Raw genomic sequence first — 27639 nt, forward strand, 5'->3', positions numbered from 1 at the left:
TATTTTGCGGAGAGATGACCAACTGTAGTTTGGAAAGCGAATCTTATCACACTGTTGGAAGCCATCAACTATTGACCATTTGAGCAGTTGTTTTAACGTCTAATCTGATCTTTGCATATGATTATTGCATCTTTTTCAGGTTTGCGGCTGCTGTGTTTAATAGCTGCTCCAAACAATTAGTTTTAGCCATCCTGTGAAATATTCTCTTTGATGTCTATGGAGCTTAGAAGCCATACGTTTATACTGCATTATTTGTGTAATGTTGTATTGATGAAATTATCTGGATGAGAGAAGATTAGTTTGGACGTTGTTTTATGGTTATTTATTATTTATTATTAAAATAGAGAGTAAGTGAAAATGTGCAAACTAATCTCTCCGCAACCCTTGATCACTCATCCACAACCTTTGGCAAATGAACCACCGAAGAACAAGAACTCTCCTGTGAAAGATGGTGTATCCTTTGCAGATGTTGCTCGTCTCTCCCCGCCTCCTGAGAACACCACATCCTCATTAAATACCTCATTGAAGCGTCGTCGCTCTCTGGAGACAGAAGAGATTTGCAAGCATTGCCTTAGACCCGGGAATAAAGTTGATGATTGCCGCCACCAGCTTACCTGCCGCCATTGTTCTGGAGTCAGGCACTTCGCAGCTCGGTGTCCTCTCAAACATCCCCATTCTGGAGCCCTCGTTGCGAACCCTAGTTCGACGAGGAAGTTACCCTCCTCTAAACCTCTGCTTCATATACCCGCTCCTCGCCCTAACTCTGAGATCTCCTCTCTTAGGGTTTCTCTCCCCATCTCCGAGGCCATCATCCAATCTAAAGATGATCTTAAAAGACGGATGATTATCAAAATTCTCTCAGGCAATGCAAGCGTTCAATCGCTCCATGCTGCATTGCCAGATCAGTTGAATTCCGATCAATGCGAGAACATTACTCCGTTTGGTGATTATTTCATACTCACTCTCTTTACAGTTAGAGCAGCAATAGCCATCGTCAAGAAAAATCATATTACTCTCTCCACCAAACACGGTCCTTGCACTATCAGCCTCTCCCATTGGACGCCGGAATTTGGATCTCATGCCGTTGCTGCCGGAAACTACAACTGGATTAGGTTATCCAATCTCCCTCTCCATTGCTGGAACTGGGACTCCATTGTGGAGGTTCTGAGGCCCCTCGAAGATTTAATTTTTCGTTCAAAAGAAAGAAGACGTCTCCCTCGAACATATGAGAGCCCTGGTAATAAGACTTAAATCCCCTACTCACTTCCCTATTGAGATGATTGTCGACGTGGGAGTAAGAAGTTTTAAAGTTCGGCTCGAAGATGACGGCATTCCGATCATCCGTTCGAAAATGAATTATGGTTCTGCTTCAGCTAAGAAACTAGTCACGTCTTCATCCTCTCAGCCGCCGGCTCCTACAGAAAACTTTCAGGCCCCCACCGTGAGCTTGGACGGCTTGTCCTTGTCTAAGGAAAGCCGGAGCTCCGGTGACATCTCCACAGCGGTCCCCCAGATTCCTCCGATCTCTCGAGAGAGAAACGAGGAAGAGGACAAGCTGTTCATACACAGGGGTCACGTGAAGAAAGATCACACATTGGCCATCCGTATGCATCGTGATCAGCTCTCTTCGGATCAACTTGGAGCCTTGCGGGTGTCTGGATCGCCTCGGGATCACTCTCCATCTGATCCCCTTAATAATTCAAAAGCAATCTGATCTCTAAACACCCAAATTCAATCCTTGGGCTCTCACGAGATTTTGGCTCCTCGGGATTTGGTCGCATCTAAATCCAAAGTTGATCTCTCAGCGGAGTTGGATTTGCCTCGGGATGGGAATGATTCTTTTAATCCTTTAATTGTTTCAAACCAATCAGCCCAATCTCACCCGAACCCAATTAAACACAATCTTGATCCGAATTTGTTGACTAATTCTGTACTTAATCAAACCACTTCTTTATCAGATTCTTCAAATAAAATTAAAGGCAAGGAAATCGCTATTCCTATGGAAACCGATTCCCCTAATTCAGAGGTATTACCTATACATCTTAATTCCTTGCCTCCGAATATTCCTATCCCTGATGGATATAAATGGATCTTTGTTCATGGAGGTTGGACACTGGTTCCTACCGTTAATTCAGAGAAATTCTTTTCTCAAGATCCTACTTCCCCTGTCACTCCTCTGGATCATTCCGATGATGAGTTGCTTGACTGGGGGGACGATGATGACATTCCTACTGATGGGATAACAGATGATAAACTTATTCTGAATGAGGAGAACACTCATCAGTTGGAATCTGATATTCACCTTGACGACCTGATATCTGATTTTGTTCCTGTTTCAGGGAAATCTTTAATCAGGGAGATGGGTCATTCTCCAGACATGATTGTAGAAGAAGCACACGACAATCTACCTACAGAGAAGCTTCCTACTGTTGTCACCATTCCTAGCCAGAATCAACAGCAAATTAGAAGAAGTGATCGACAAAAGAAACCCTATGGTCGATGCAACGAAGAAGCTGGTTTCATTCCTCTTCCACCCAGATCTTCTAAGAAAAAAGTCCCTGATGACCCTAGAGACGGTACGCCCAATTCTATTAATGCAGTTGTTTTTTCTTCATGGAATGATACACAATTCTTTAAATATAGTAATGCTTGTGGTGTTAAATTTCAAGGATCCCCGAACCATAAGCTTAAATGCCTAGCTAAAGTTCGTAGTCTAGAATCTTCTAGGGCTGGAACTTCTACTTCTTCTACTGGATCTCCTTCGAGATCTGACAGCTAGACCTCAACTTTTCTTAATGATTATTCTATGTTGGAATGTTAGGGGACTTGGCAGACCCTCTAAACGCCATTTAGTTAAAAACATATTTTTTTTCTTCTAGAGCAGATATAGTTTGTTTACAAGAATCCAAACTCCAAGAAATTCATAGTTCCATTTGGAGATCAATTGGTGGCTCGAAACTGAATTCTTTTGATTACCTTCCAGCCCTTGGGTCCGCTGCTGGCATCATCATTGCTTGGGATAGTTCCAATGTTACGGGTACCTTAATTCACAAGGGGACCATCTTTATCACTTTAGAATTCACAAATATTTCACTCAACATTAAATGGGCTTGCACTAGTGTTTATGGCCCTAATGATAGTTCCTCTAAAATTGAATTCTGGAATGAACTCCGCACTATTAGAAATTTACACGAATTACCCTGGCTAATTTGTGGAGACTTCAACACCTCATTCACTTTGAACGATAAAAACAAAGGAAATCCTAACCCTAGGGAAATTGCTAATTACCAACAGCTTCTAGGAGATCTCAATCTTATTGATCCTCCGTTACATGGCGCAACTTCACTTGGACTAATGGACAATCCGATCCATTATGGGTCAGACTGGACAGATTTTTATACTCACATGATTGGCCACTGTTATTTCCCAGAACAATCCAAAGTTCTCTTCCAAGAATCGGTTTTGACCACTCCCCTATTTACCTGGATTTTGGCAACCATTACGCTCGCTCTAGAATTTTCAGATTTGAAAAATCTTGGTATTCCAATGATCTTCTAGAGAACTTAATTCAAGGCTGGTGGTCAGACCATAATCCTGTTGGTTGTGGGGCCTATATCATTTCCAAAAAATTCGCTTATTTAAAATCTAAACTTCGCATTTGGGCAAAAGAAAATTTTGGTGCTTCTAATCTTCTCAAAAAATGTTTGTTTGCTGATTTAAATTAACTTGACACCTTACGAGAAAGCAAAAATCTTTCAGTGGATGAATCTACCCGTTTTACCCACATTCAATCTGAACTTTACATTCTACTAAAACAAGAGGAGATTTACTGGAAACAACGTTCTAGAATAACTTGGCTTAAAGAGGGTGATGCAAATACAAAATATTTTCATCTTCTGGCTAATGGCAGGAGGAATAAAAATTTTATTCCAAGAATTTGGAGTAATGGGATTTGGATTGAAGGTAACCAAGAAATTGGAAAAATATTCATTGACCACTTCCAAACCCTGCTTGGTACACCGATTTCACATCGATTCTTGTTCAACTGGCACCACCTTTTTAATTTCAAAGATAGAGTTGATCTCTCCTCGCTAGAACTTCCTTTTTCTTCTGAAGAAATAAAGAATGCTGTGTTCGATCTTAACGCAGATAAGGCTCCAGGTCCAGATGGATTCCCTATGTTCTTTTTTCAAAAACATTGGAGTCTTATCCAGGGAGATATATTTCAAATCTGTAGTGATTTTTATGATGGGCTATCAACTATGAACGACTCAATTGGGTTCACATTGCTCTTATTGCCAAAACAAGCTCCACAACTAAGGTCTCTGAATTCAGGCCCATCAGTCTTATCAATTCTACCTGTAAAATCATTTCCAAAATTCTCGCCTCTAGATTGAGCCAAAAGATTGGTTCATTAGTGGATAATTCTCAATCCGGATTCATTAAGGGTAGATGTATTGCAGATAATATTATTGCTGCCCAAGAAGTGATTTTTAATCTTCAAAAAAGGAAAATTCTTGGCTACGCTCTTAAAGTTGATTTGCTAAAGCCTTTGACTCCTTGGACTGGAATTTTCTTCTTGAGATACTAGAAGCTAGAGGATTTGGCAATCGTTGCATCTCATGGATACACACCATTCTCAAAACAGCCAAAACTCAAATTCTCATTAACGGTACTACTCAGGGTTACATTCGCTGCAAAAGAGGTCTGAGACAAGGTGACCCTCTCTCTCCCCTTCTCTTTGCCTTAGCGGCTGATACTCTTAGTGCCATGTTCTATCATGCGATTAATTCCAAAGTATTGATTGGGGTACAACTTGACCAATCTAATAGCATTTGCCATTTACAATATGCTGATGATCTTATCATATTCTCGGTTGGTGGACATGAAGATCTTAAAATTGTTAAATTAATTCTTTACCTCTTCGAAGGCTGCTCTGGTCTTTTAATCAACTTTTCAAAAAGCTGCCTATATTCCACCAATTTCGGTTACCAACCGAATTTCTTCTCCGCAAGAATCCTTAATTGTAATAAAGATTGTCTACCCATCACTTACCTGGGTGTACCTCTTTCTGGTAGACGACCCAGAAGAACTGACTGGACAAAGTTGATCGAATCTGTTCGTTCAAGACTCACACCATGGAAAGCAATCTACCTTTCATTGGGGGGTCGCTTAACTCTTATCAATTTTGGGTTATCTTCAATACGAGTTTATTGGATGTTAGTTTTCAAACTTCCTATCTGGGTCATACAAGAGATTGACAAAATCAGGAGAGACTTTCTTTGGAAAGGCCCTGACCTGGGAACTAAGGGGATAAGATTAATAGCTTGGAAAAGAATTTGTCGTCCCCGAAGCATGGGTGGCTGGGGCATCCTTGATCTCCAGGAATTCAATAAAGCTTTACTTGGAAAATGGTGGTGGAAATTTATAACTACACCGGAATCTTGTTGGTCCAAGATCATTAAAGCTAATTATTTATACAGAGATTCCCCAAGCTTCCTTTTTTTCCCAAACTCCAAGAAATAAATCATTCTTTTAGGCGGGAATTAATACCATACTTCATTCATTTCGATCCTGTTTAATCAAATCAATTGGCAATGGAGAAAAAACTTTATTTTGGTATGATAGATGGCTAGAGGGCCAGTCCCCCAAAAATCACTGGGAATCTCTCTTTCTGAACTGCCCTTACCCTTGGATTACTTTAAAACAATTTATTCATATTCTCAATTCCCAGGGTAATCCTTTTAGATCTGCCACTGTAAATGATTTTGCCAGCTTACTATATTCCTTACCGGATTGTTCCAATGATCATGATGATTCCTACTCCTGGTCATTAGAAAAAAAAAAAAAAATGGAACTTTCACTATTAAATCCTTTTACAATTTCTTAATTGATGGAAGACTTCGCAGTCAACTCTATTCCAAATTCTGGAAAACTAAGTCTCCTAGCAAAATCATCTTATTCTGTTGGCTTGCCTGGGATAACAAAATTCGAACACTTGAGAACCTGTTCAAAAAAGGTTGCAACCCATATGCCACTGACACATGTATTCTATACCATAATAACACTGAGTCAGTGGACCACCTTTTCTTAAACTGTCTCTACTCTGATCGAATTTGGTCTTTCTTCAAATGTTTATTTGATACTAAAACTCTACCTTCCTCAGTATCAAACATCTGGACCAATTGGATACCCTCTATTAATTCTACTCTCAGAAATATTTGGGACCTCTGTTCCAGAGCCATCTTCTGGAATATTTAGCTGAAACGCAATAATCGTATTTTCAACCAAATATGTTCACCTACTTCTGCTACAATTTATAAAACTACTAATATGATTCTCTCTTGGATTTCTGCAGATTCAGACTCCCACTAATTGGAAGCCTTAGAGGGTACTCAGAAGATCAAGCGTTCCCTAAACTTCCTTAGTTCCAGATCTACTGACCACACCGGAGATCTGGCGCAAAATCCGATTCAGGAGTAGTTCGTTTCTTTCTTCTCTGAGCTGGCATGTGTCTCCAGATGGCTGACTTCGCCGGCTTCAGATTGCTCTTCTCTTTCCTTCACCTTATCTGCTTTCTATGTACTCTGTTCTCCTCATTCCTGGTGAGGATAGTAGTTTCCTGCTTTGTTTCTTTGTTTGTTGTTTTATCTTTTGTACTTTGTTTCTCCCTATTTGCTCATTTTTAATAAATTTGTGGTTTATCCACTTTTTTCAAAAACATAAAAATGTGCCTTTGATTCTTCACAAATATCATAAAGTCTAAACCATAATCATGAAATAAATAGCATGACTAGATCCTTGCTAATTAGCTCGAAGGATTTAATTAAGGGTTATTTACTTGCCAATCCCAGAAAATAGGGAAATTATTTGTCATACATTCTAGAAAATACCACATAATCCTTGTTTAATTTTACTGTGTTTGTCACTTGTTTTTTAGCCAATTTTGATATTTTAACTTGTTTTATGAAAACAATTTATTTACTCCATTTTTATATAAAATCTCCATTATACTATATTTGATCTTATTTTTAAATTCAAGAATCTCTCCCATTTTTAAATGAAAATTCAATTTTATTAAAAAAAATGATATATATATATATACTCCTAGATAATAAATCAATTATATATAATATACAGAATATATATATATATATATATATAAGGTAACTTCCCATCTATTCTAAACAATTTATATTTAATATATCAAAAGTAAATGAAATAAATTTTTTTAAAAAGAAAAAATGTTATAAAATATTCCTGAAAAGTAGCAAGGTGACAAGTAAATTCCGTAGTTTTTTAAAAGTCCTATTTAGTCAAATTAAACGTTATTGGATCCAAAACACAAGAAAACCCGAGACCCGAACAAGATAACGGGTTTCGGGCGGCATTGTACCGTCCTGTGAAAAAGCACGATATAAGAATGCAATGTAAGAGAGAGAGACAGCGAGACATCTTTAGAGAAGAAGAGAAGCAGCAGCCTCTTCATCGCCCCTTCCGCCTTCTCCGATCGCCACCTCCTTCTCCGATCGATCCTCCGATCACAAGCTTAAATCCGGTGAGCTCTCATCGATCTCACCGATTCTTTGACCGTTCTTATATCTACCTACAACTTCTGGTCTTTATTTCCATAGAATCTTTTGGCTTTGCATTTTTCTAATTCGGGTTTGATTATTTGAATTCTCGGGATGGTCTTGTTAATATGATTTATTATGATGAGAAATCTCTTTTGTTTTCCCTTTGTTTTTCTTCTTTTTATTTATTTGATCGGTTTTTTCTCATCCGGGTTATTGAAATGTTGACCTCTTTCCTGTTTTGATGAAGGATTGATGCTTGTTTGATCATTGATTTGTTAATCTTGTGGTTCCTTGGTTGAAACCATCAGCTTTGTGTTGTTAGATTTGTTCTAAATGCAATGGAATGGGATTCTGGGAATTTTTTTCTTCTTCTTCTTCTTTACTAAATTGACTGTTTTGATGCGGGAGTTGGTGCGTTTTGATTTGATGAGCTGATAAGGTTTGGTTTTGATTGTCATTCTTTGTCGATTTCTCATTTTGATCTTCCATTGGTGCTTATTGCATGCATTTTTAAATCACTAGAGATTGATCTGAGGATTTTCAATTATAAATTTAGAATGGTGGCCATGGTTGCCCGGGGCAGTAGCCCTCTCCCTCCCTCTATTTCTATTCAAGAAAAGGGTAGCAGAAACAAGAGAAAGTTTCGAGCTGAACCACCTCCTTCAGAGCTGAGTATGCTCCCACCAGCAGTTCAATCTGAGTGCGCCAGCTACGAATTAGCTTCTGTGGAAAAAGCTCTGGGTAATCTGGCCCTTGAACACCATCCTGTTGTATGTGATTTGTGTAATTCTTTTGCATATGGCCATGATAGGGAATTGGAATCAAATGAGTTCCAAGATGCTGATTGGGGTAACATCACAGAAACTCAGCTTGAAGAGATGTTGTTGAATAATTTAGATTTGATCTTTAGGACTGCGATCAAGAGTATTGCTTCTTATGGGTACTCTGAGGAGGTTGCATCCAATGCTGTTTTGGTCTCAGGCATTTGCTATGGGTATAAAGACTTTGCTTGCAACATTGTGGACAAAGCATTGGAATACTTAAAAAGTGGGCATGAAGTGGAATCTTCATTGAGAGAGACTTTTAATGAGAATCTGCATAAGTTGGAGAAGACTGTATTGGCGGACATGGTTGGGGTGCTTAAAGAGGTCCAGCCGTTCTTGAGCATCGGTGATGCTATGTGGTGCTTGCTCATTTGTGATATGGATGTCGCAACAGCATGTTCAATGGAGGGTGAGCTTTTGAGCATTTTGGGAAATGATGAGACATCCGGTGCTTCTACTGCACTCCAACAATCAGAATCAGAAAGCAATTCAAACATTTCTGCTCCAGTCACTTCTGGATTTGATCGTCCTGGATCGAAAAAGCGGAATGCATCCTTACCTTTTCCTCATAAGACTCAACAACTAATCACCATGCCCTCTGCTGGTGTCTCAACATGTAGCAATGTGCATGGTACAATTCCAAATCTTGGTTCTTGGAAAGAAAGTAAGATTGTTTCACCTGCTCTTGGCGTAGAAGAATCAACAACTCTTTCCATGTCTCAACCATATGCAAGGTTCTCGAGTCATTTGCATAGCACTGGTAGGAAACTTAATCCAGGGAAGGAGAATCCAATATCTTCATCTGATCAAAATTTCACCTCTTTAGCTTTACCTCAACCATCTTTTCCAGAGCAGAAGCCTGCCAGTAGTAGAAACAGCCACGTTAGCAGTTCCAAGAGGGATTCTGCCCTGCGACAAAAGTCAACCCATGCTGACAAGAACTATCGAGCTTTTGCCAAAGCTGCTTTGAGATCAGGAAAACACAGTAATTTTGGTGGTCTCATGTTAGATAAGAAATGCAGGTCGCTTCCTGATTCGACGAGTATAAATCTCAAGAGTGCCTCTTTGAAGATAAGTAAAGTGGTTGGGACAAATAGAGCTCAAATGGATGCCATGCCTAGTCTTTCATTTAGTGCTGGCTCATCTGCCAGTTTGCCATATAACGTGGAAACTGTTAGCCATCCAACTCCACTAAATATTGCAAATACTGACCTTTCCTTATCACTCCCTTCTGCAAGCACTATAGATTTGAATGCAAAATCTAATTGTTTTTCTGAGGTTGCAAGCTACAGTGACCATACCAGCATCACATCTGGTGGTTTGCCTGAGCAATCAGTTCCTCTAGACAAGAAAGATGAGGAGCTGCTAAAGTTGGTCCCTGCTGTTCGGGATCTCCAGGCTGAGCTGCAGGAGTGGAATGACTGGGCCCAACAGAAGGTGATGCAGGCTGCTCGTAGGCTTACCAAAGATCGATCTGAGCTGCAAACCTTGAGGCAAGAGAAAGAAGAAGTCGGCCGTCTTCGAAAAGAGAAGCAATCTTTAGAAGAGAACACAGTGAAGAAGCTATCAGAGATGGAGAATGCATTATCCAAGGCAGGCGGCCAGGTTGACAGGGCCAATGATGCTATGCACAGGCTTGAAGTCGAGAACTCTGCTTTGAGGCAGCAGATGGAGGCCGCAAAGTTACGTGCTGCACAGTCAGCAGCCAGTTGTCAGGAAGTTTCAAGGAGGGAGATGGAGACTCTTAAAAAGGTTCAGTTATGTGAGAAGGAGATGTCATTATTACAAGAGGAGCTAGCTAGTGTAAAGCGCAAGTTGTCTCAGCTGCGGCAACACCTTGAACAAGAGAAAGATCGCCGAGATCAACTTGAGGTAATTATTAATGTTATCACTTTCCAAATATGCTTTATTTTACTTATCAAGTATCGAGGGGTCATAGTGTATGTGCTTCTGCATCCTCTATCACAGGTGAATTTGTTTTCATTATTGGGGTCCATCTTAAACGGCAGTCTTGCTCTGTGTGATCCTTTTTATTGGATGTTTAATAGTTTTGAGAATGACTTCCTTGTGCAGGTGTAATTTTTATTACCTAGCTTGTAGGAAAACTGGTTGAGCACTAGAGAGGAAAATTTGAAGCTGATTAGAAATAACATGAACACAAAATTAGGTTAAAAGAATAATTATATACTAAATATAAGGAGGCACTAGTATTATTAAACTTCTTTCCTTCTCTAAGAATCTAGTGCCTACAATTTGAGCCTAATTGCTCCCCCTTACACCCAAAAAAAAAAATCATGAGTTGAAATATCCAAATGCCATCTTTCTTTTCTCAACTACTACAGAAGGGCCTCAAATGATTTTCCTGTACATTGAGTCGGCCTTGATCATTCTATGTAGAATGTGATTTATGGATTGATTTACAATCCCGACATTCTTCTTTTTAAACCTCTTCTTGAAGTTGAGCTCCCTCTAAGAACCTTTTAGAAGAGAAAAAGTTAAGATAGCAACCTGTTGTGTATTAGACTTGTGTCATAGTTTTGCTGCATCCAAATGCCAAAAGAATGTGATCTTTCAAGGCACATAGAAAAGCACACAAGCAAATATTTCTATAATTGTCAACATGTGCCACAGAAACAAATCTTGTAGGACCTGTTGTAGCATTTGAAAAGGTATGTTTGAAAGTTCTCAAGGTCTTCAAACACAAGCTGTACTACAGTTGTGTTGGATTGGAATTATTTGATGCTCATGTTCACAGCCCTTGTGGATTATGTTCTTTTGTTGTTTCTTCAGTTTGAGAGGCTATTAACAAACTACCTGCTATTTTATTATATACTTCACATATATGTTCTGTCTAATCTTATTCTTTAAAGTCATGTTTAAAACTCTTGAGAAGTTAAATTATTTCTATGATTTGGGAAGTTCTTAATCAATCTCAGCAAGTCATTATGATATATATATATATATATAATCTGTCTAATATTTTTCTGTATTTATTATGTTCGAAGCCCTTGAGAAGTTAACGTTCTTTGCTATTTATTTGATTCAAGAAGTCATTGACCAATCTCTGCAAGTCATTATGTGTTATATATATATATATATATATGATCTGCCTAATATTTTTCTATATAGGTCTTGTTTTTGAAGCCCCTCAGAAGTAATCTTATTTGCCATTTCTTCAATTTGAGATGTCATTAACCAAGCCATTTATGTAACGCACCCACACTCACACATAATCTGTCTAATCTTTTTCTATGTAGGTCAATGTTCAAGGCCATTGAGAAGTTTTGCTATTTGTCGCTTTCTTTGATTCAAGAAGTCATTGACTAATCTCAGCCAGTCATTTGTGTATTATGCATATGTGATCTGTGTATTCATTTTCTTCTCAATTTGTGTTGTTTTCTTGTAAAATAAAAATTCACAGGCCAGATGGCGACAAGAAGAAAGAGTGAAAGATGAAGCTATCATGCTGGCCAACGCTCATAGGAAAGAAAGAGAACAGCTTGAGGCTTCTGGAAAATCAAAGGACAATGAACTAAAGCTCAAAGCAATAAATGATACCCAGAAATACAAAGATGGCATTGGGAGACTTGAGCAGCAGATTGCGCAACTAAGGCTAATGACAGATTCTTCGAAGATTGCTGCACTGAGATGGGGCCCAGACGGTAATTATTCTTCACGCGAGGTAGACGGAAAGGACAGAAATGCTCATTATCTCGCAAAGATCACTGATTTCATGGAACTTGAGGACGAGGAAATACAGCGTGACAGAGAATGTGTAATGTGTCTGTCTGAAGAGAGGTCTGTTGTTTTCCTTCCTTGTGCTCACCAAGTTGTTTGCAGGGAATGCAATAATATACATGAGAAGCAGGGGATGAAGGATTGTCCTTCATGTAGGACAGTAATTCACCGAAGGATTTGTGTTCGATCTGTCAACCCTTAGCGCTTATATTTCCTGAGTTTCAGTCAGGACTTTCAGAATGTTGTTTAACAATAATGCTTTGTGTAGCTTTGAAGCTAAATAATGAATGAGTCAAAAGAATTTCTGTTCTACTGAAAATAGCTCTGTGCTTGAGCTTTGTAAATCAAAATGCAAAAATGTTTGGTTTTATAGTTTGGCATGTTCATTGTTACTTCAAATTCCAGTGTTTATGCCATTGAATGTGGCAAGTTTATCATCATTCATGTTATTGCTATTCAGATACTAATAAATAATAATACTAATAAGGAACAATAAAAGATATTCATAAATAAAACTTCCTTATTTTTCTTTTCCTTCATAATTCTTTTTTTTTAAATTAACACAAAAGGCAAGCATTTCTTCTCAAAACTCTGTCTGCATAGCATCATTCCAAAAACTATTATTAATTCTCACAAAAAAAAAAGGTTTGACTTTGAATAAATGTCTGACATTCTCCATGAAAAGGACTATGATGTGATGTTCGCCTCTCTCATGTCCCCATCCCCAAAAATCCACCCACTTTTTAACACTGTCTACTGATTCTCAAACATACAACACCACCAAAATTAAATAACAGAGAATATATTTAAAAAAAAAAAAACCTTAAAAACTGAAAGAAAAGCAGTCTCATTCTCATCTCATCATCTCATTTCTCAAGCGGTCGTCATATACCGGTGGTTATTACACCACAACACCGATATCCGATCACCATTCACCGCCTCCTGGCATCTCATCAACCTCCCCCTCTCCCATTCCCCCTTCTCCTCTGAATTCCCATGAATCTCCCTCCTCACCATCTCCTCCTCCTCCTCCTCCTTCTGCTCCTCAGATCCACGCCTTCCTCCATCCGAGATCCCAAAAAGCCGGAGCCTGCCTCCCTCCCTCGACGCCACGAAAACCCCCGGCCTCTCAATCCTCACCTCCCTAATCCTCAGCCTCCCTCCCTCCCTCTCCGATCTCATGATCACCCTCCTCCTACCACCTCCTTCCAACCACGTCAACGGCGGCGGAAACCCCCTCTCCTCCAACCTCCATTTCGATGTCCTAACTCTCTCCGATCTCCACCTCTGTCTCATCTCCTCCTCCTCCTCCTTCTCCTCCTCCACTACTCCCTCAGCCACCGCCGCCGCTGCCTCCTCCGTGCTGCTCTCAAATCCTAGGCTCTCCGTGCACAGCCCGATCGGATCCCCTTCAAAGCCCCACTGCCCCCGTGCTCCAGCGTCCACCATCATCTCCGGCTGCTCTCCGGGATCGGGAACCCCTTCCGAGGTATCTACATCCATCGCTCTCGACTTAATATAACAACACCACCACTGAAACACAATCAAAGAAAGAGAGAGAATTCAAAATTTATATACTAGAGGGACCTTTTCACAATTCTCTTAAACTTTTGGGGTGTTTTCGTCATTTAAGCTTGATAGTTTTGGATTATTTATTTATTTATTTATTATTTAAGTGATAATAATAATAAAAAGGGGATAAAAATAGGAAGAAAGAATCAAAGAAGAGGTCGCATCGTTTAGGGACTTGCCAGCGTAGCTGGGTGAGGTGGATACACGATGGTTATGGTTGTGGGCCCCTATCCTTGTCATTCATGTGTGGGTCCTTATAGTGACACGTCAGCTAACTCTTTTTTTTTTTAATAAATAATTTCCCTTGTTCTTATCCGCGTTGCCGGGGTTTGCAGCCAACCAAGCCATGCGTTGCCGTTGTGTGTGACTGTCAGCACGTGTTTTTTGTTTTTTTATTAAAGTCAAGTCACGGACGCTGCTGATCACGAGACAGATCTGATGGTTGATGATGATAGGTACCTTTTATTTTCCCTTCTCTTTATATATATATTATATAAATGTGGTTTTTATTTATTTATTTATTTATTTATTGCTTACTATTCCTGATTGATTTTGTTCTGTATTTATTTAACCATTTTGTTAGTCTTGTGGCGTTTTCTGCGATACTATATGTTGCAAAATAAGAAACATATTTTTAAAATATGAAAAGTATATCGATTGAAAGATTTGTTTAGTATCTGTTTAATATTATCTAAAATAAATGGATAAATAAATAGAAAATTAATTAAAAAAATATATATATATAAATCTTTGTAAGTGTTCTTGTATTTAAAATATATATTTTATTCTCATTCGTCCTTTTTATACATATATAGAATGGTAATTTTTTTCCCTCTTAGTAAGAAATATAAGAATCAACTCTTTCTAACCATGCTTGAAATTTAACATATTATTCTTTTAATATAAAATACTTGTTTTCTCTGTATATATATATAATATTAATAATTTGTGCCGTTGATAAATATCATGAGATTAATAAAAGTTTATTATATTTATAATCCACCGTCGCTAGGGATTATCTCATGGTCAATGAACTTCATTTCATTTAGAAAAATTATAAATAATTGGTTTTTGATTGAGGTATATAACAAAAGAATGTTTGTAGTTGTTGTACTTAACACAACAATGACTAAATAAAAGTTTAGTCCCATATGTCAAATTCTTTGGCTGTATAATTTAGTACTCTAATCCAATCAAACAGGAATCAGTTTTCAAGGAACAATGATCAATGTGATCATTAATTTTCCACTAATGTTTAGACGGGATTTTTCATCATTTTTATAATGGCATTAGGCTTTACATCCATGCATGCATCTCAAGGGACTTACAAATAAATAAATAAATAAAATTCATGAGCACCTCTCCAAAATAAAAGTTAGTCTAATTTCCTTATAAATAAAAACCATGCATGCAGAAAATGGCAAGAGCAAGAAAAGAGCCAGAACCACATCAGTCATTTGCATATTCTGATCAGCTGCTTGGACATGCATGCACAATTAAGCTCCATATATAATAAAAAAAGAAGTAGTTTATCTACCTGCTCAGTCCAAATCACATGTTCCCATTTATATATATGATCAAATATAGATGATCCAAACAACTCCACATAAATCCTTAGAATGTAAACAAATTTCACCTTTATCTCAACATATATATATATATATATATATATCCTACAATATTATACAAAGCCTCCATAACTTAAGTCACAAAACTAGCTAACACAACAATGATTTAAGTCTCTAAGACGTAACTTAAACAAACCTTTCTTCAATATTGGTGAGTAGGTGTGGCATCAGAATAGCCAACCCCCTTCCTTGACGTAGGAAAAATCATGAAGATAAGTGCAGACAAAAAGCCAGCACCTAGAGGCAAGTTCACCAGGAACTCTTTAGTATTCTTTCCAGCATTAGGGAAGAAACAAGACTGTATACTTGCATTACTAAAAGTGATACTGAAGAACACCAAAGATGAGAAAAAGGCATGCACATAATCTAGAGTAGTTATTCTCAGTTTCTTCAATCTTTTAAACACTTTGTCATAGTCCTCTTCCTCTCCAACATAGTTGAAAACATGAAACCCTTTGAAGGTGGCCACGCCGTAGTAAAGCTTGCCGTCGCTGCCGATGAGGCTGTCTGTGAAGGAGAAGAAGATGCAGGAGATGGTGCAGAGAAGGATGAGAGTTGAGGTTAGGTATCTGTTAGCGGGGTAGCAGATGCCTTTGTTTGCAAAGGATGGAGATAGAGTATGGAGTGCAAGGACTGTGCCAGAAGGGAGTAGTTTTGCTAGGTTGGCAGCGCTTGATAAGGTTTTATCAATCACTACGCTGGATGAACTTGAGTTTGGACTCTTTATTGTTGTTATGGTTTTTGGTGATTGGGTGAATTCTTTGAGCTCTGTTGTTGTGGCCTTTGTAGTGCTAAGAGGAATTTGGATCACAGATGGGTCTGCCATGTTAACGTGAGGATCAGATTTCACAGGTGGAGTTGAGATTAGTATGGATGCAAGGTTAAAGAGACTGAATTCTAGATATGAAGGAGAAATATATTATCTCACTTACACAACACTTACAACCATACAATATATAAAAGCTTATGTGCTGGCTCAGCACAATCAAACAACAAAGGATCACGTGATAAAAGTAAACAGAAAAAAGCTAATGCTTGCCACCAACCAATACCATCATAGCTGGCTAACGCTACCCATGCACGTACAGTTCAGTCAACATTCAATCTTATCAGCCACTAAGCTAATGCTTCTTTTCTGTGAGTAGCAGTCAACATACCCCCTTACTCAGAGAATTCACACACACCCAGCATCTCTCTAAAGTATTCATGCTTGTGAACCGGTAATGCTTTTGTAAGAATATCAGCTACTTGATGATCAGTGCTGCAGTAAATTAGCTTGACTTTTTCCTCCGCGATCAGCTCACGAATGAAATGAAATCTGATGTCGATATGTTTGGTTCTCCCGTGCTGTGCTGGATTTTTGGCTATGGCGATTGCAGATTTGTTGTCGCAGTAGATGATAGTAGCCTCGTCCTGCTTTTCTTTCAGATCCTCGAGCAATCTTCGCATCCATAGTGCCTGACAAGCAGCTGCAGCTGCCGAGACGTACTCAGCCTCAGTACTAGATAGGGCTGTGATTTCTTGTTTTTTTGAGCTCCACGCAATAGCGAGTGACCCCCAAATTGAATGTCCATCCTGAAACACTCTTTCGATCGTCTAGAAAAGCTCCAAAGTCGATGTCTGTAAATCCTGTGAGCTTGAAGCAATCTGATCTTTTGTAAAGTAATCCATAGTCTAATGTCTTTTGCCACATGATGCATGATTCTTTTGATCGCACCCAAATGATGTGCTGTCGGGCTTTGCATGTAACGTGAGACGCAGTGAAACCCGGGTGCATGAGGTCAGGCCTTGTGTGTGTGAGATACAGAAGACTTCCGACCATCCTTCGATAATTCTCACCATTTGTAGCTTCTGAATCATCTCTTAGACTCAACTTCTCATTTGTATTCATTGGGGTGGCTTCCTTCTTGCAATGTAACATCCCACTGCTTCGCTCGGGAAAATCTTTTAGCATATCTCTTCGAGATATGAAAGTAAAACCTTCTCCTTGCTTCACTTCCAACCCAAGGAAGTATTTAAGCAACCCTAGATCTGTCATCTCAAAAGTTTTTAGCATATTTCTTTTGAATTCTTGCAGCATCTCTGAAGATGAACTCATGTAGATGATATCATCTACATAAATACACAAAACGAGTATGCCCATGTTTCCTTGAACTTTTGTGTATACAGTGGGTTCATTCTTGCTTCGTTCAAACCCCAATTCAGCAAAATACTGGTTGACCTTGCTGTACCATGCCCGGGGCGCCTGATGAAGCCCATACAAAGCCTTATGAAGCCTATAAACATGTAGCTCCTTTCCTTCTACAATGAAACCTTCCGGCTGAGTAACATAGACCTCTTCTTTGAGTTCTCCATTTAGGAAAGCGGATTTAACATCCAACTGATGGATTGGCCAGCCTCTCTGAGTTCCTACAGCAATGAAAACCCTTATGGTTTCCATCCTCGCAACCGGGGCAAACACCTCTTCATAGTCTATTCCTTCTTTCTGGGAGTACCCTTTCGCCACAAGTCGCGCCTTCTTCTTGTACAGAGACCCGTCGGAGTTGTATTTGGATTTAAAGATCCACTTTACACCAATCGCAGTCTTCCCATCTGGAAGGTCTGTAAGCACCCATGATTGATTTTGATGAATGGAGTTTATCTCCTCGCACATCGCAGTCTTCCATTCAATGCTCTTTGCGGCCTCCTCAAAGATAGTGGAATCTACCACTGAGAGAGCAAATGAGCAGTTATCATATATATCTGAGATAGATCTATACCTCACGGGAGAATTTTGATTTGCTGGTGATGAAGGCACTTCAGTTGTAGCACTTGAAGCAGACACTTGACTGGAGTTTTGATTTAATTCACTGAAAGGATTTCCAGTAGATACATTAACTGTCACAATCTCCGGAGTAGTTGGTTGAGAGCTTGACCAGTCCCATGGAAAGTCTTCAAAGAAACATACATTTCGACTAACCTTCACTTTTCTTGTTCTCTGGGTCAAATAATTTGTAACCCTTTGTTTTTTCACAAAAACCAATAAAAATACTCCTTTGAGTCTTGGAATCTAGTTTCTTACGAAGATGAGAGTCAATCAAGATGCGTGTAACGCACCCAAAAACTCTGAAATGAGTCACAGATGGCTTTCTCCCTTTAAGGACCTCATATGGAGTTTTGTAACCGATTGCACTACTTGGTGATCGGTTGAGTATATGGACAGCAGTGGCCACGCTTCAGCCCATAGAAACACGGGGACGTTCATCTCCTTCAACATTGATCGGGCCATCTCCACAACAGTTCGGTTTTTTCTCGCTACGCCCTGCTTTTGTTGTGGAGAGTATGGTGCTGAGAGTCATGCTTTTTAATGCCTTGGAGTTGACAATATGTTGTAAAGTAACTCTGAAATGAATTCTCCTCCACCATCTGTCCGAAGAACCTTGAGAACGTGGTTCGCTTGCTTTTTCCACCGAGTGATTTGAAAAATCTTGAAGTGGTTGAAAGTTTCATACTTGTTGGAGAGAAAATAAACCCAATCGTAGCGAGAATGATCATCAGTGAGAAGAAAAATGTATACATTACCTCTCAACGATGGAGTCTGCATAGGTCCTATTAAATCAGCATGAATCAGTTCCAAAGGTGAATCCGCACGTCTTGCTTGTCCTTTGGGAAACATTTGCATGGTTTGTTTGCCCAAGGAGCAAGTTTCACATGGACCCATTGACTTGGTGTAGGTGAGCCCTTCAACTAGATGGTTTTCTTTTAGAAGTTGCAAGCTTGTGTGATTTAAGTGGCCATATCTTCTATGCCAAAGGTTTGATGTCTGACCAGCACAAAGAGCCATCTCAATGCTGACAGTTTTTAGAGGAAAAAGTCTACGGGATGACATTTGAACTGATGCAAATAAGGTGTTGTCATTTGTATTTGTAATGTTGCACTTACCCTTAGAAAATAGAATGTCAAACCCTGAATCCATAAGCTGACCCACACTAAGGAGATTATGGGTTAGTTCAGGGACATATTGAACCTGAGAAAGTTTGCCAGCATTTCCTGTGCTTGATCTCAATGAAACGGTGCCTACACCGGACACCTTCAATACTTTGCCATTTCCAAGCCTAACTGTCTGTTGAGAAACATCTTCACAATATTGAAATAATTCCTTTTTGCCTGTCATGTGGTTCGAGCAACCACTATCAATGACCCAAGTGTCACCTTCTTCAACACCAGAGTTGTCCATTGCCATGAACAATGAGCTTTCTTCATTTCCTTCTTCTGGATCCTTTGTTTCTTCGGCAATATTGGCTTCATCATTGTACCAGCACTGGGCTTTGGTATGCCCATATTTCTTGCATACATAGCACTGCACCCTTTGCTTTGGTTGTTGTTTGTATGCATCAGTTTGGAGTGAGGATTCTCCAACTCGTCCCTCTCGCCTCGTCCATGGAATCTTCCTCTAAATGGTCCTCGACCTCGGGCCCTTCCTCCACGTTTGTTAAAGTCACTTGTGGAGTTAGCTATAGCTTGAAGTGCAACTTCTTCTTCACCTCCATTGGACACTGCAGAAGAGCTTCATGGTTTCTTAAAGAACCACTCAGCTCGCAACGCTGAGTTCTATCGAGGTCTTTGGCCTCCCACAATGGAGGAGACAACATGCTTCCAACTCGGTGAGAGACTCCTCAAAAATCTTACCTACAATCGCATGTTCGGGACTTCTTCTTGAAGAGTCCTTATTTGGTATACAATGTCAAGAATTCTACTTATAAGATCTTGCACCTTTTTCCCCATTTTTTTCATCTTCACGTTGTCTAGTTCTTGACGAAGAGAGAACAACTTAATGTAAAAGTATTTTTCGAGTTACTTTGGAATTCGGGTTTTGAGTATATCCCATGCCTTCTTGGTCATGAGCCGCTTCGATGATTCCGATAAGAACCCTTTCATCTAAGCTTTTGCTCGGATAAGATATAGAGCACCCATGGCGTCTTTTCATTCTGTTTGACTCAACACTTGTGTCTCACTTTCTTCATCGAAACCATCCTCCACAATGCTCCACGTGCCCTTTGATCGGAACATGGTCTTCATTTGCAAGCTCCAAAGATTGTAGTTTTCCCCTTTGAACAAGGGAACCGAGATATGGGAGGAATCTCCGATGTCGATCATGGCCGCAAGAGAAGACGAAGCTTTTTTTCGGGCTCGATACCACCGTTAACGTGAGGATCGATTTCACGAGTGGAGTTGAGATTAGTATGGATGCAAGGTTAAAGAGACCGAATTCTAGATATGAAGGAGAAATATATTATCTCACTTACGCAACACTTACAACCATACAATATATAAAAGCTTTATGTGCTGGCTCAAGCACAATCAAACAACAAAGGATCACGTGATAAAAGTAAAGCATGTAAAAAAAGCTAATGCTTGCCACCAACCAATACCATCATAGCTGGCTAACGCTACCCATGCACGTACAGTTCAGTCAACATTCAATCTTATCAGCCACCAAGCTAATGCTTCTTTTCTCTGAGTAGCAGTCAACATGCCATTGAAGAAGGAAGTTAGAAGAAAAGAACGGTGTATATATATTCATCACACACGCTACTGGACTTAGAAATTATTGTCAATTAAGAGCTTGGTTAGTATTCTTTTTGGAGGAAAAACAAAGGTATTTTGTGTGAAAATTGAAAAGTTGAATGCATTTATTTGTTTTATGTGCTTTTAGGCAACTTACCAACTTGACTGGACAAGCTCATGTTAATTTTCATATTAAGTCTCAAATTGGAACAGGGAACACATGCACTGAGATCACTAAAAAGAGTAGGAGCTAACAAACTCTATCTCAATGTTATCAATGACCAAATAATCTATTAGTAGTCTGATTTTTAATAGAATTTTTTATAAGTGTTGAGAGTTTGAATTTTGGGTGAGGACACATTTCTGTAAGTGTGAATAGTGATTATGTATGGACTGGTCTTGGTCTAGTGCATACGTGCCCCACTCTCACTTGCTCCACCAAAAATTTGCAGTATGTCTCTACTTCTTAGTGGGCTGAGCCACTTATTTTTGAGGCACAAAAAAACAAAAAAACAAAAAAAAACAAAACCAAACTCATCTGAATGTTCATTTTAAGTTATGTTCTATTTGGAATTTGCTTGAGATAGTCTCTTGGTTGATTGGTTTATATATCTTATCCATGAGTCTGATGACTGGTATGCAAATTTGGTATCCAATTAGTTACAAGAACTATCTAAGGGATCAATTAATGGTATACATCATAAAACTTAGCAAAACAGTCTGTTTTGATTAGATTTGTATATATTGTGCCCATGAAAATGGAGTTGTTTTCATGGGTCCGCATTATCACTTTCCTGGACCACGTCATGGTCTACAATGAAGAAACTTGCCATAAATGCATGGTTGCAAACTTGGTAGTAGCTGTCATTTCTGATGGACTGGGAAGTTTCTCAGCAGTACAACACCTGTAAATATATATATATATGACTTTTTGGATTAATTGTTAATGTGAATTAGAAATTCTCTTTAACCCTTAGCAAAAATTTCATTAGTCCTGCTGACCTTCAAATTCGCATAAATTAAAAGGTTGTGTTTTCTTATATATTGATGTCAGTGTCATTACCAAACCTAAGTAATTATCCTTTTTTATTTTTATTTTTATAATGTGGATGTGTGTCTTTTGTTTTCACTGGGCCATTAATTAAAATTGGCCAATTTTCTTCCATCTTCACATGGTTTTAGCCCATTCGATTTCATTTCTTTCGAGTCTTTCATCGAGAATCATGCTTCAATGTTTCTTTTTAACTTAGTTGATTTTGGTTTTCTTTTATTTTTTATTTTTTGAATTTGCATTTTTTTATAATCAGATCTTCATTAGCCTATAGACTAACACATAGGCCTTGTTTATTTTTATTTTATTTTATTTTTGTTATTGCTTGTTTGGAGAAAAGCTTTTTTTCATTTCATTAAACATTAGTTTTTATCCAAGAGGGCATCATGCTTTACATTAGACCATATCTTGGATCATCATCTTCAAAAAAGAGCCTTCAATGACATCCTTGTGAGTGTTAAGAGGCAAGAAATGAAAAAACTCTCTAAAGAGAGCGCTCAGTTTGCATTGGACCTTATCAGTGGGTTATGAAGAGAGCGAAAAATTTTAAGAGACCTCCCTGTGAGCATTTAAGAGGCAAAAGTGAGAAAACTCTCGAAAGAAAGCACCCATTTTGCATTAGACCTCATCAGTGGGGCATGAGAGGAATGAGATTTTTTAGAGGATCTCCCTTTGAGCTTCAAAGACCACTATAGTGAAATTCACCTTGCATTGGACTTCAACAGTGGGTCCTAAGAAGAATGATTTTTTTTATAGACCTCCCTAAGATGAGTAATGCTATAAAGAACGAACAGATCACACGAAACCGACCCACACGAATGATGTGGGTCGGTGACGTATGATCTGCTTTTTAAATTAAAAAGAGAACAGATCACACGTGATCTCTCTCTCTGTTTGAGTGTGTGCTCCCTACTGCCCTGGTCTCCCCGCTCCAGCCGCTGCCTGCCTCCACCGCCTCCCGGCCGTCGTCCGCCTCCCCCACTCCCGGGCCGCGCTGCCTCCCCCGCCTCCCTAGCTGCCTGCTCTCCCCGCCTCCCGGGATGGGAGCACACACTCAAACGAGAGAGAGATCATACAAGAGAGAGAAGAGAGATCATACAGGAGAGAGAGGGAGATCATACGAGAGAGAGAGAAGAGAGATCACGTGTGATCTGTTCTCTTTTTATTTATTTTTTTTAATTTAAAAAAAAACAGATCACACATCACCAGCCACATCATTCGTGTGGCTGGTTTCGTGTGATCTGTTCGTTCTATATAGCATTACTCCCCTAAGATTGTCATTGGGTTATAAGAAACATGATTTTTTTTTAAAGACCTTCCTGTGAGTGTCAAGAGACAAGAGTGGAAAAACACTCCTACATTGGACCTCATCAGTGGATCATGAGAAGCATGAATTTTCTTTTTGAGACCTCCCTGTGAGAAGAGAGTCCACTGTGCAAGCTTCCTTTTCTTCTTCCTCCTCTTCCATTTGTTCTGCTCTCTGTTTACCCTATTCCCCTCTGATCTTTTTCTTCAGTCGAGTTTTTTTCGTGTTTTTTTTAACAGGTTTTCCTCTCTATCCCCCAAACCAATCGTCAAAATCCCCATGTTTTTTTTTTTGTTTTCATTATTATTATTTTTATTATTTTTTTATTTATTTTTGCATGAATCTCCACTTCCCGTAAAGATCAAGATTTTTTTTATTTTTTCTTTTCAGATTTTTTTAAATGTTTTTTTATTTTTATTTTAAATTTATATATTTTTTTTAACGTAAATAAAGTGCCCCATCATAGCTTTCTCACTAACAAGAGAGGAAGGTACAACACTTCAAGAGTCTTTTATTGTATATAATATTTCCAAGCTCAACTATGTGCAGCATTCATATTATAACATCAAACCCATAAAAGTACTTGAAAAATCTCTTGAAGGCTTGTCTTTATTCACTTTGTAGTGTGAAATAACAAAGTGAAGCACATGTTTTGTCTTGAGATGCATAAAAAAATACTTGATGAAATTGCTCAAATTAATAAGAGAACTGGACATTCCGTCGTAAACAAACATAAACTTGTTCAACATGACTTTATATCATGGGTTACATATAAAAATCTAGCATTAATAGGTGGCATAGGTTTTTTTCTATTGGTGTCAATTAGCAGATAATTAAGCTCCTCCTTTGTAAATGGTCTCGATGATATATAGACCCTTCCAAACTTGTCCCCAGTGTGTACTTATTTGTGATGATTGGCGTCAAATGTCCGAATGCGAATCATTTTACTGTAAGTTCATACCTTCCATAAAATAAAAAATTTGTTTGAGACTTCTTCCACTTGCTTTCCATTTAGATGAACAAATCCCCAGTGTGCACATGTTTGGTTGAATGTAGTTGAAAATGCAGTGGATTTGTATTTACAAATCCTTTGATTTAATAATTCAGGAGAGTCAAATCCAGTGTTTAGTTAGATGTATTTGTAATACTGGATCACAGAATATTGTGTTTGGTTGAACGGATTTGTAAATTTGGATTTAGAAAACATGTGTCTGATTTGATATAATAATTAATATATACATTATAAAATATACATTGGTTTTTGATTGAGGTATACAGCAAGAGAATGTTTGTAGTTGTTTTACTAATATACAATGACAATCGGAATTATTAGTCCCATGTGTCAGATTCTTTGGCTGTATAATTTAGTACTCTAATCCAATGAAACAGGAATCAGTCTTCAAGGAACAGTGATCAATGTGATCATTTTCCACTATTAATGTTTATATGGGATTTTTCATCATTTTATAATGGCATTAGACTTTACATCCATGCATGAAAAAAAGTGGATAAACTACATTCGTTAAAAAGAGGAAACAAAACTAAAGGAGTAGAGACTCCTACAAAAACAAACCACCAGGGGTGGTAAGGAACGAAACTAAAGGAAGCACAGTTCCTTTAGGAAAAAAAGAAAAAGCAAAAAGATAAAACAAGAAAAAACAAGGCAAGGCACAATACTACATATCGCCCGGAGAGGTAGGTCGCAACAGCAGGGCACCCTGCCACGTATCACTGGAGCTCAAGAAGTCCAGGCTTCTCTTGATCTTGGAGACTGACTCATCCAGTTTCGCTTTCTTAGGCTCAGGAGCTGCATCATACCAGGAAATTATCAAGAGGTCAATCTTAAGAATATCTCACAAGCAAATCCCAAATCGGGATTAAGGAATTGTAAATATTTCTTCTCCAGTCTCCCCAGAGCTCCTTTAAGGACCTTGGAGGGTGAGCAACCCCTAAGAGTTGCCCAAAATAGTTCCAGATTTGCGCAGCAAAGGGGCAAAGAAGAAGTAGATGACCAGTGGTTTCAACATCCGCATGACACAACATGCAAGTGGTAGATTGAAGATAGTTACATCTGCGCAAGGCTAAATTTTCTAGAGTCAAAATCTTGTTGTCCCAAGCTAACCAGTTAAAAAGGTTAATTTTTTTTGGGCAATCGCCTCTTAGGATAGAAGGAGTTTTGAAGCAACGCAGACCACCATCATTCAGGAAATTATAAAAGGATTTCACTGAGAATCTACCATTGGCAACAAGGGCCCAGCGTTTATCATCCATTTCAGGTGATAAAGATGCCAAGGTGTTGTTAATAAGGTTGTTCCAGTCAATACTCCCACTCCAATGATCCAACGGTCTTAGAAAAAGGAAGTCCCAAATAGAATCTTCCTTTCGCGAATCAGACTGAAAACGGTGAGGCCAGATATCCGCAAGGGCACGACCCTCCACCCAATTGTCTAACCAAAACAGGGTGGTAGACCCATTTCGGACAATAGAGATTAAATTTTTCCTAAAGGCAGGGAGAGCGTACAGGATTCCATTCCAGAAGAAAGATCGCCTTCTACAATGCCTATGGAAAAGATTCCATGTGTGGGAGTTTCGGTAATAGATTTGACGAATAATGTCCATACCACACCAACGTACACCAGAAACAATCTTCTACCACCATTTACCAAGAAGGGCAGTGTTAAAGGTTTGAATATTTAGGATTCCCCACCCGCCTTGCTCCCTAGCGTGACACAATCTCTTCCAAGACACCAGTCTAATTTTACTTTGTTGGTGATCAGGACCAGACCATAAGAAGTCTCTCCGAATTTTATAGATGATCTTGATTACCCAAGCAGGGAGTCTGAAAATAGACATCCAGTAGGTGGGTATGGCCGTAAGCACAGAGTTTACCAGTGTGAGCCTTCCCCCTAGAGATAACAATTTAGATTTCCAAGAGGCAAGTCTAGAGCAATTAAAAGTTAGTCTAATTAAAAGTTTACCACTGGGAGATTCTGATTAACATCCATGCATCTCAAGGGACTTACAAAGCAGTCAAGGACAACAAATAAATAAATAAATAAACAAAATTCATAAGCACCTCTCTCCACAATTAAAAGTTAGTCTAATTTCCTTCTAAATATATAAACCATGCAGAAAATGGTGCGCTGGAAAAGAGCCAGAACCACATCAGTCATTTTCATATTCTGACCAGCTTGGACATGTACAATTATGCTCCATATATATCTATATATATATATATATATATATATATAAAGAAGAAGAAGAAGTTTATCTACCTGCGCTCATTCCAAACCACATGTTTCCATTTATATATATATGATCAAATATCAATGATCTAAACAACTCCACATAAATCCTTATAGAATGTAAACAAATTTTACCTTTTATCTCAACATCCTACAATATTATACAAAGTCTCCATAACTTGAGTCACAAAACTAGCTAACACATACACAACAATAATTTAATTCCTTAAAATGTAACTTAAAAAAACCTTTCTTCAATATTGTTGAGTAGGTGTGGCATCAGAATAGCCAACCCCCTTCCTTGACGTAGGAAAAATCATGAAGACAAGTGCAGACAAAAAGCCAGCACCTAAAGGCAAGTTCACCAGGAACTCTTTAGTATCCTTTCCAGCATTAGGGAAGAAACAAGACTGTATACTTGCATCACTAAAAGTGATACTGAAGAACACCAAAGATGAGAAAAAGGCATGCACATAATCCAGGGTAGTTATTCTCAGTTTCTTCAATCCCTTGAACACTTTGTCATAGTCCTCTTCCTCTCCAACATAGTTGAAAACATAGAACCCCTTGAAGGTGGCCAAGCCGTAGTAAAGCTTGCCGTCGCTGCCAATGAGGCTGTCTGTGAAGGAGAAGAAGATGCAGGAGATGGTGCAGAAAAGGATGAGAGTTGAGGTTAGGTATCTGTTAGAGGTGTAGCAGTTGCCTTTGTTTGCAAAGGATGGAGATAGAGTTTGGAGTGCAAGGACTGTGCCAGATGGGAGGAGTTTTGCTAGGTTGGCAGCACTTGATAAAGTTTTATCAATCACTATGGTGGATGAATTTGAGCTTGGGCTCTTTGTGGTTGTTATGGTTGGTGGTGATTGGGTGAGTTCTTTGAGCTCTGTTGTTGTGGTCTTTGTGGTGCTAAGAGGAATTTGGATCACAGATGAGTCTGCCATTGGAGGAGGAGGAGGAGGAGGTTGAGGATGAGGATGGAGGTAGGGAGTGGTTTTTTAGGTAAGGTTATTTAAGAAGAAGGAAGTTAGAAGAAGAGAATGGTGTATATTCATCACACACGCTACTGACCTTACAAATTGTAGTCAATTAAAGCTTGGTTGATATTATGTTTGATTTTTCTTTTTTTCTTTTTTGTTTTTTTAGGAGGAAAAACA

The 27639-nt window shown here is 38.8% G+C and overlaps 3 protein-coding genes across 3 annotated transcripts; 1 reads left to right on the top strand and 2 right to left on the bottom strand.

Annotated features, from left to right (window-relative positions):
* Positions 1-7447: 7447 nt before the first annotated feature.
* Positions 7448-12509, top strand: LOC120249488 (putative E3 ubiquitin-protein ligase RF298). The gene is made up of 3 exons (XM_039258015.1): positions 7448-7558; positions 8134-10273; positions 11823-12509. Exons 2-3 carry the CDS (start codon positions 8135-8137, stop codon positions 12339-12341), a joined length of 2658 nt encoding a protein of 885 aa, XP_039113949.1. The 5' UTR covers positions 7448-7558; position 8134; the 3' UTR covers positions 12342-12509.
* Positions 12510-15310: 2801 nt separating this feature from the next.
* LOC120250370 (protein DMP2-like) lies at positions 15311-16828 on the bottom strand. Its single transcript, XM_039259178.1, has one exon. It carries the CDS (start codon positions 16163-16165, stop codon positions 15482-15484), a length of 684 nt encoding a protein of 227 aa, XP_039115112.1. The 5' UTR covers positions 16166-16828; the 3' UTR covers positions 15311-15481.
* A 9696-nt stretch (positions 16829-26524) lies between these two features.
* On the bottom strand, positions 26525-27626 carry LOC120249795 (protein DMP2-like). The gene has a single exon (XM_039258447.1). It carries the CDS (start codon positions 27424-27426, stop codon positions 26743-26745), a length of 684 nt encoding a protein of 227 aa, XP_039114381.1. The 5' UTR covers positions 27427-27626; the 3' UTR covers positions 26525-26742.
* Positions 27627-27639: the final 13 nt, after the last annotated feature.

This window comes from Dioscorea cayenensis, chromosome 19 (genome assembly GCF_009730915.1).
Source record: "Dioscorea cayenensis subsp. rotundata cultivar TDr96_F1 chromosome 19, TDr96_F1_v2_PseudoChromosome.rev07_lg8_w22 25.fasta, whole genome shotgun sequence".
In the NCBI taxonomy this organism is placed as follows: domain Eukaryota; kingdom Viridiplantae; phylum Streptophyta; class Magnoliopsida; order Dioscoreales; family Dioscoreaceae; genus Dioscorea; species Dioscorea cayenensis.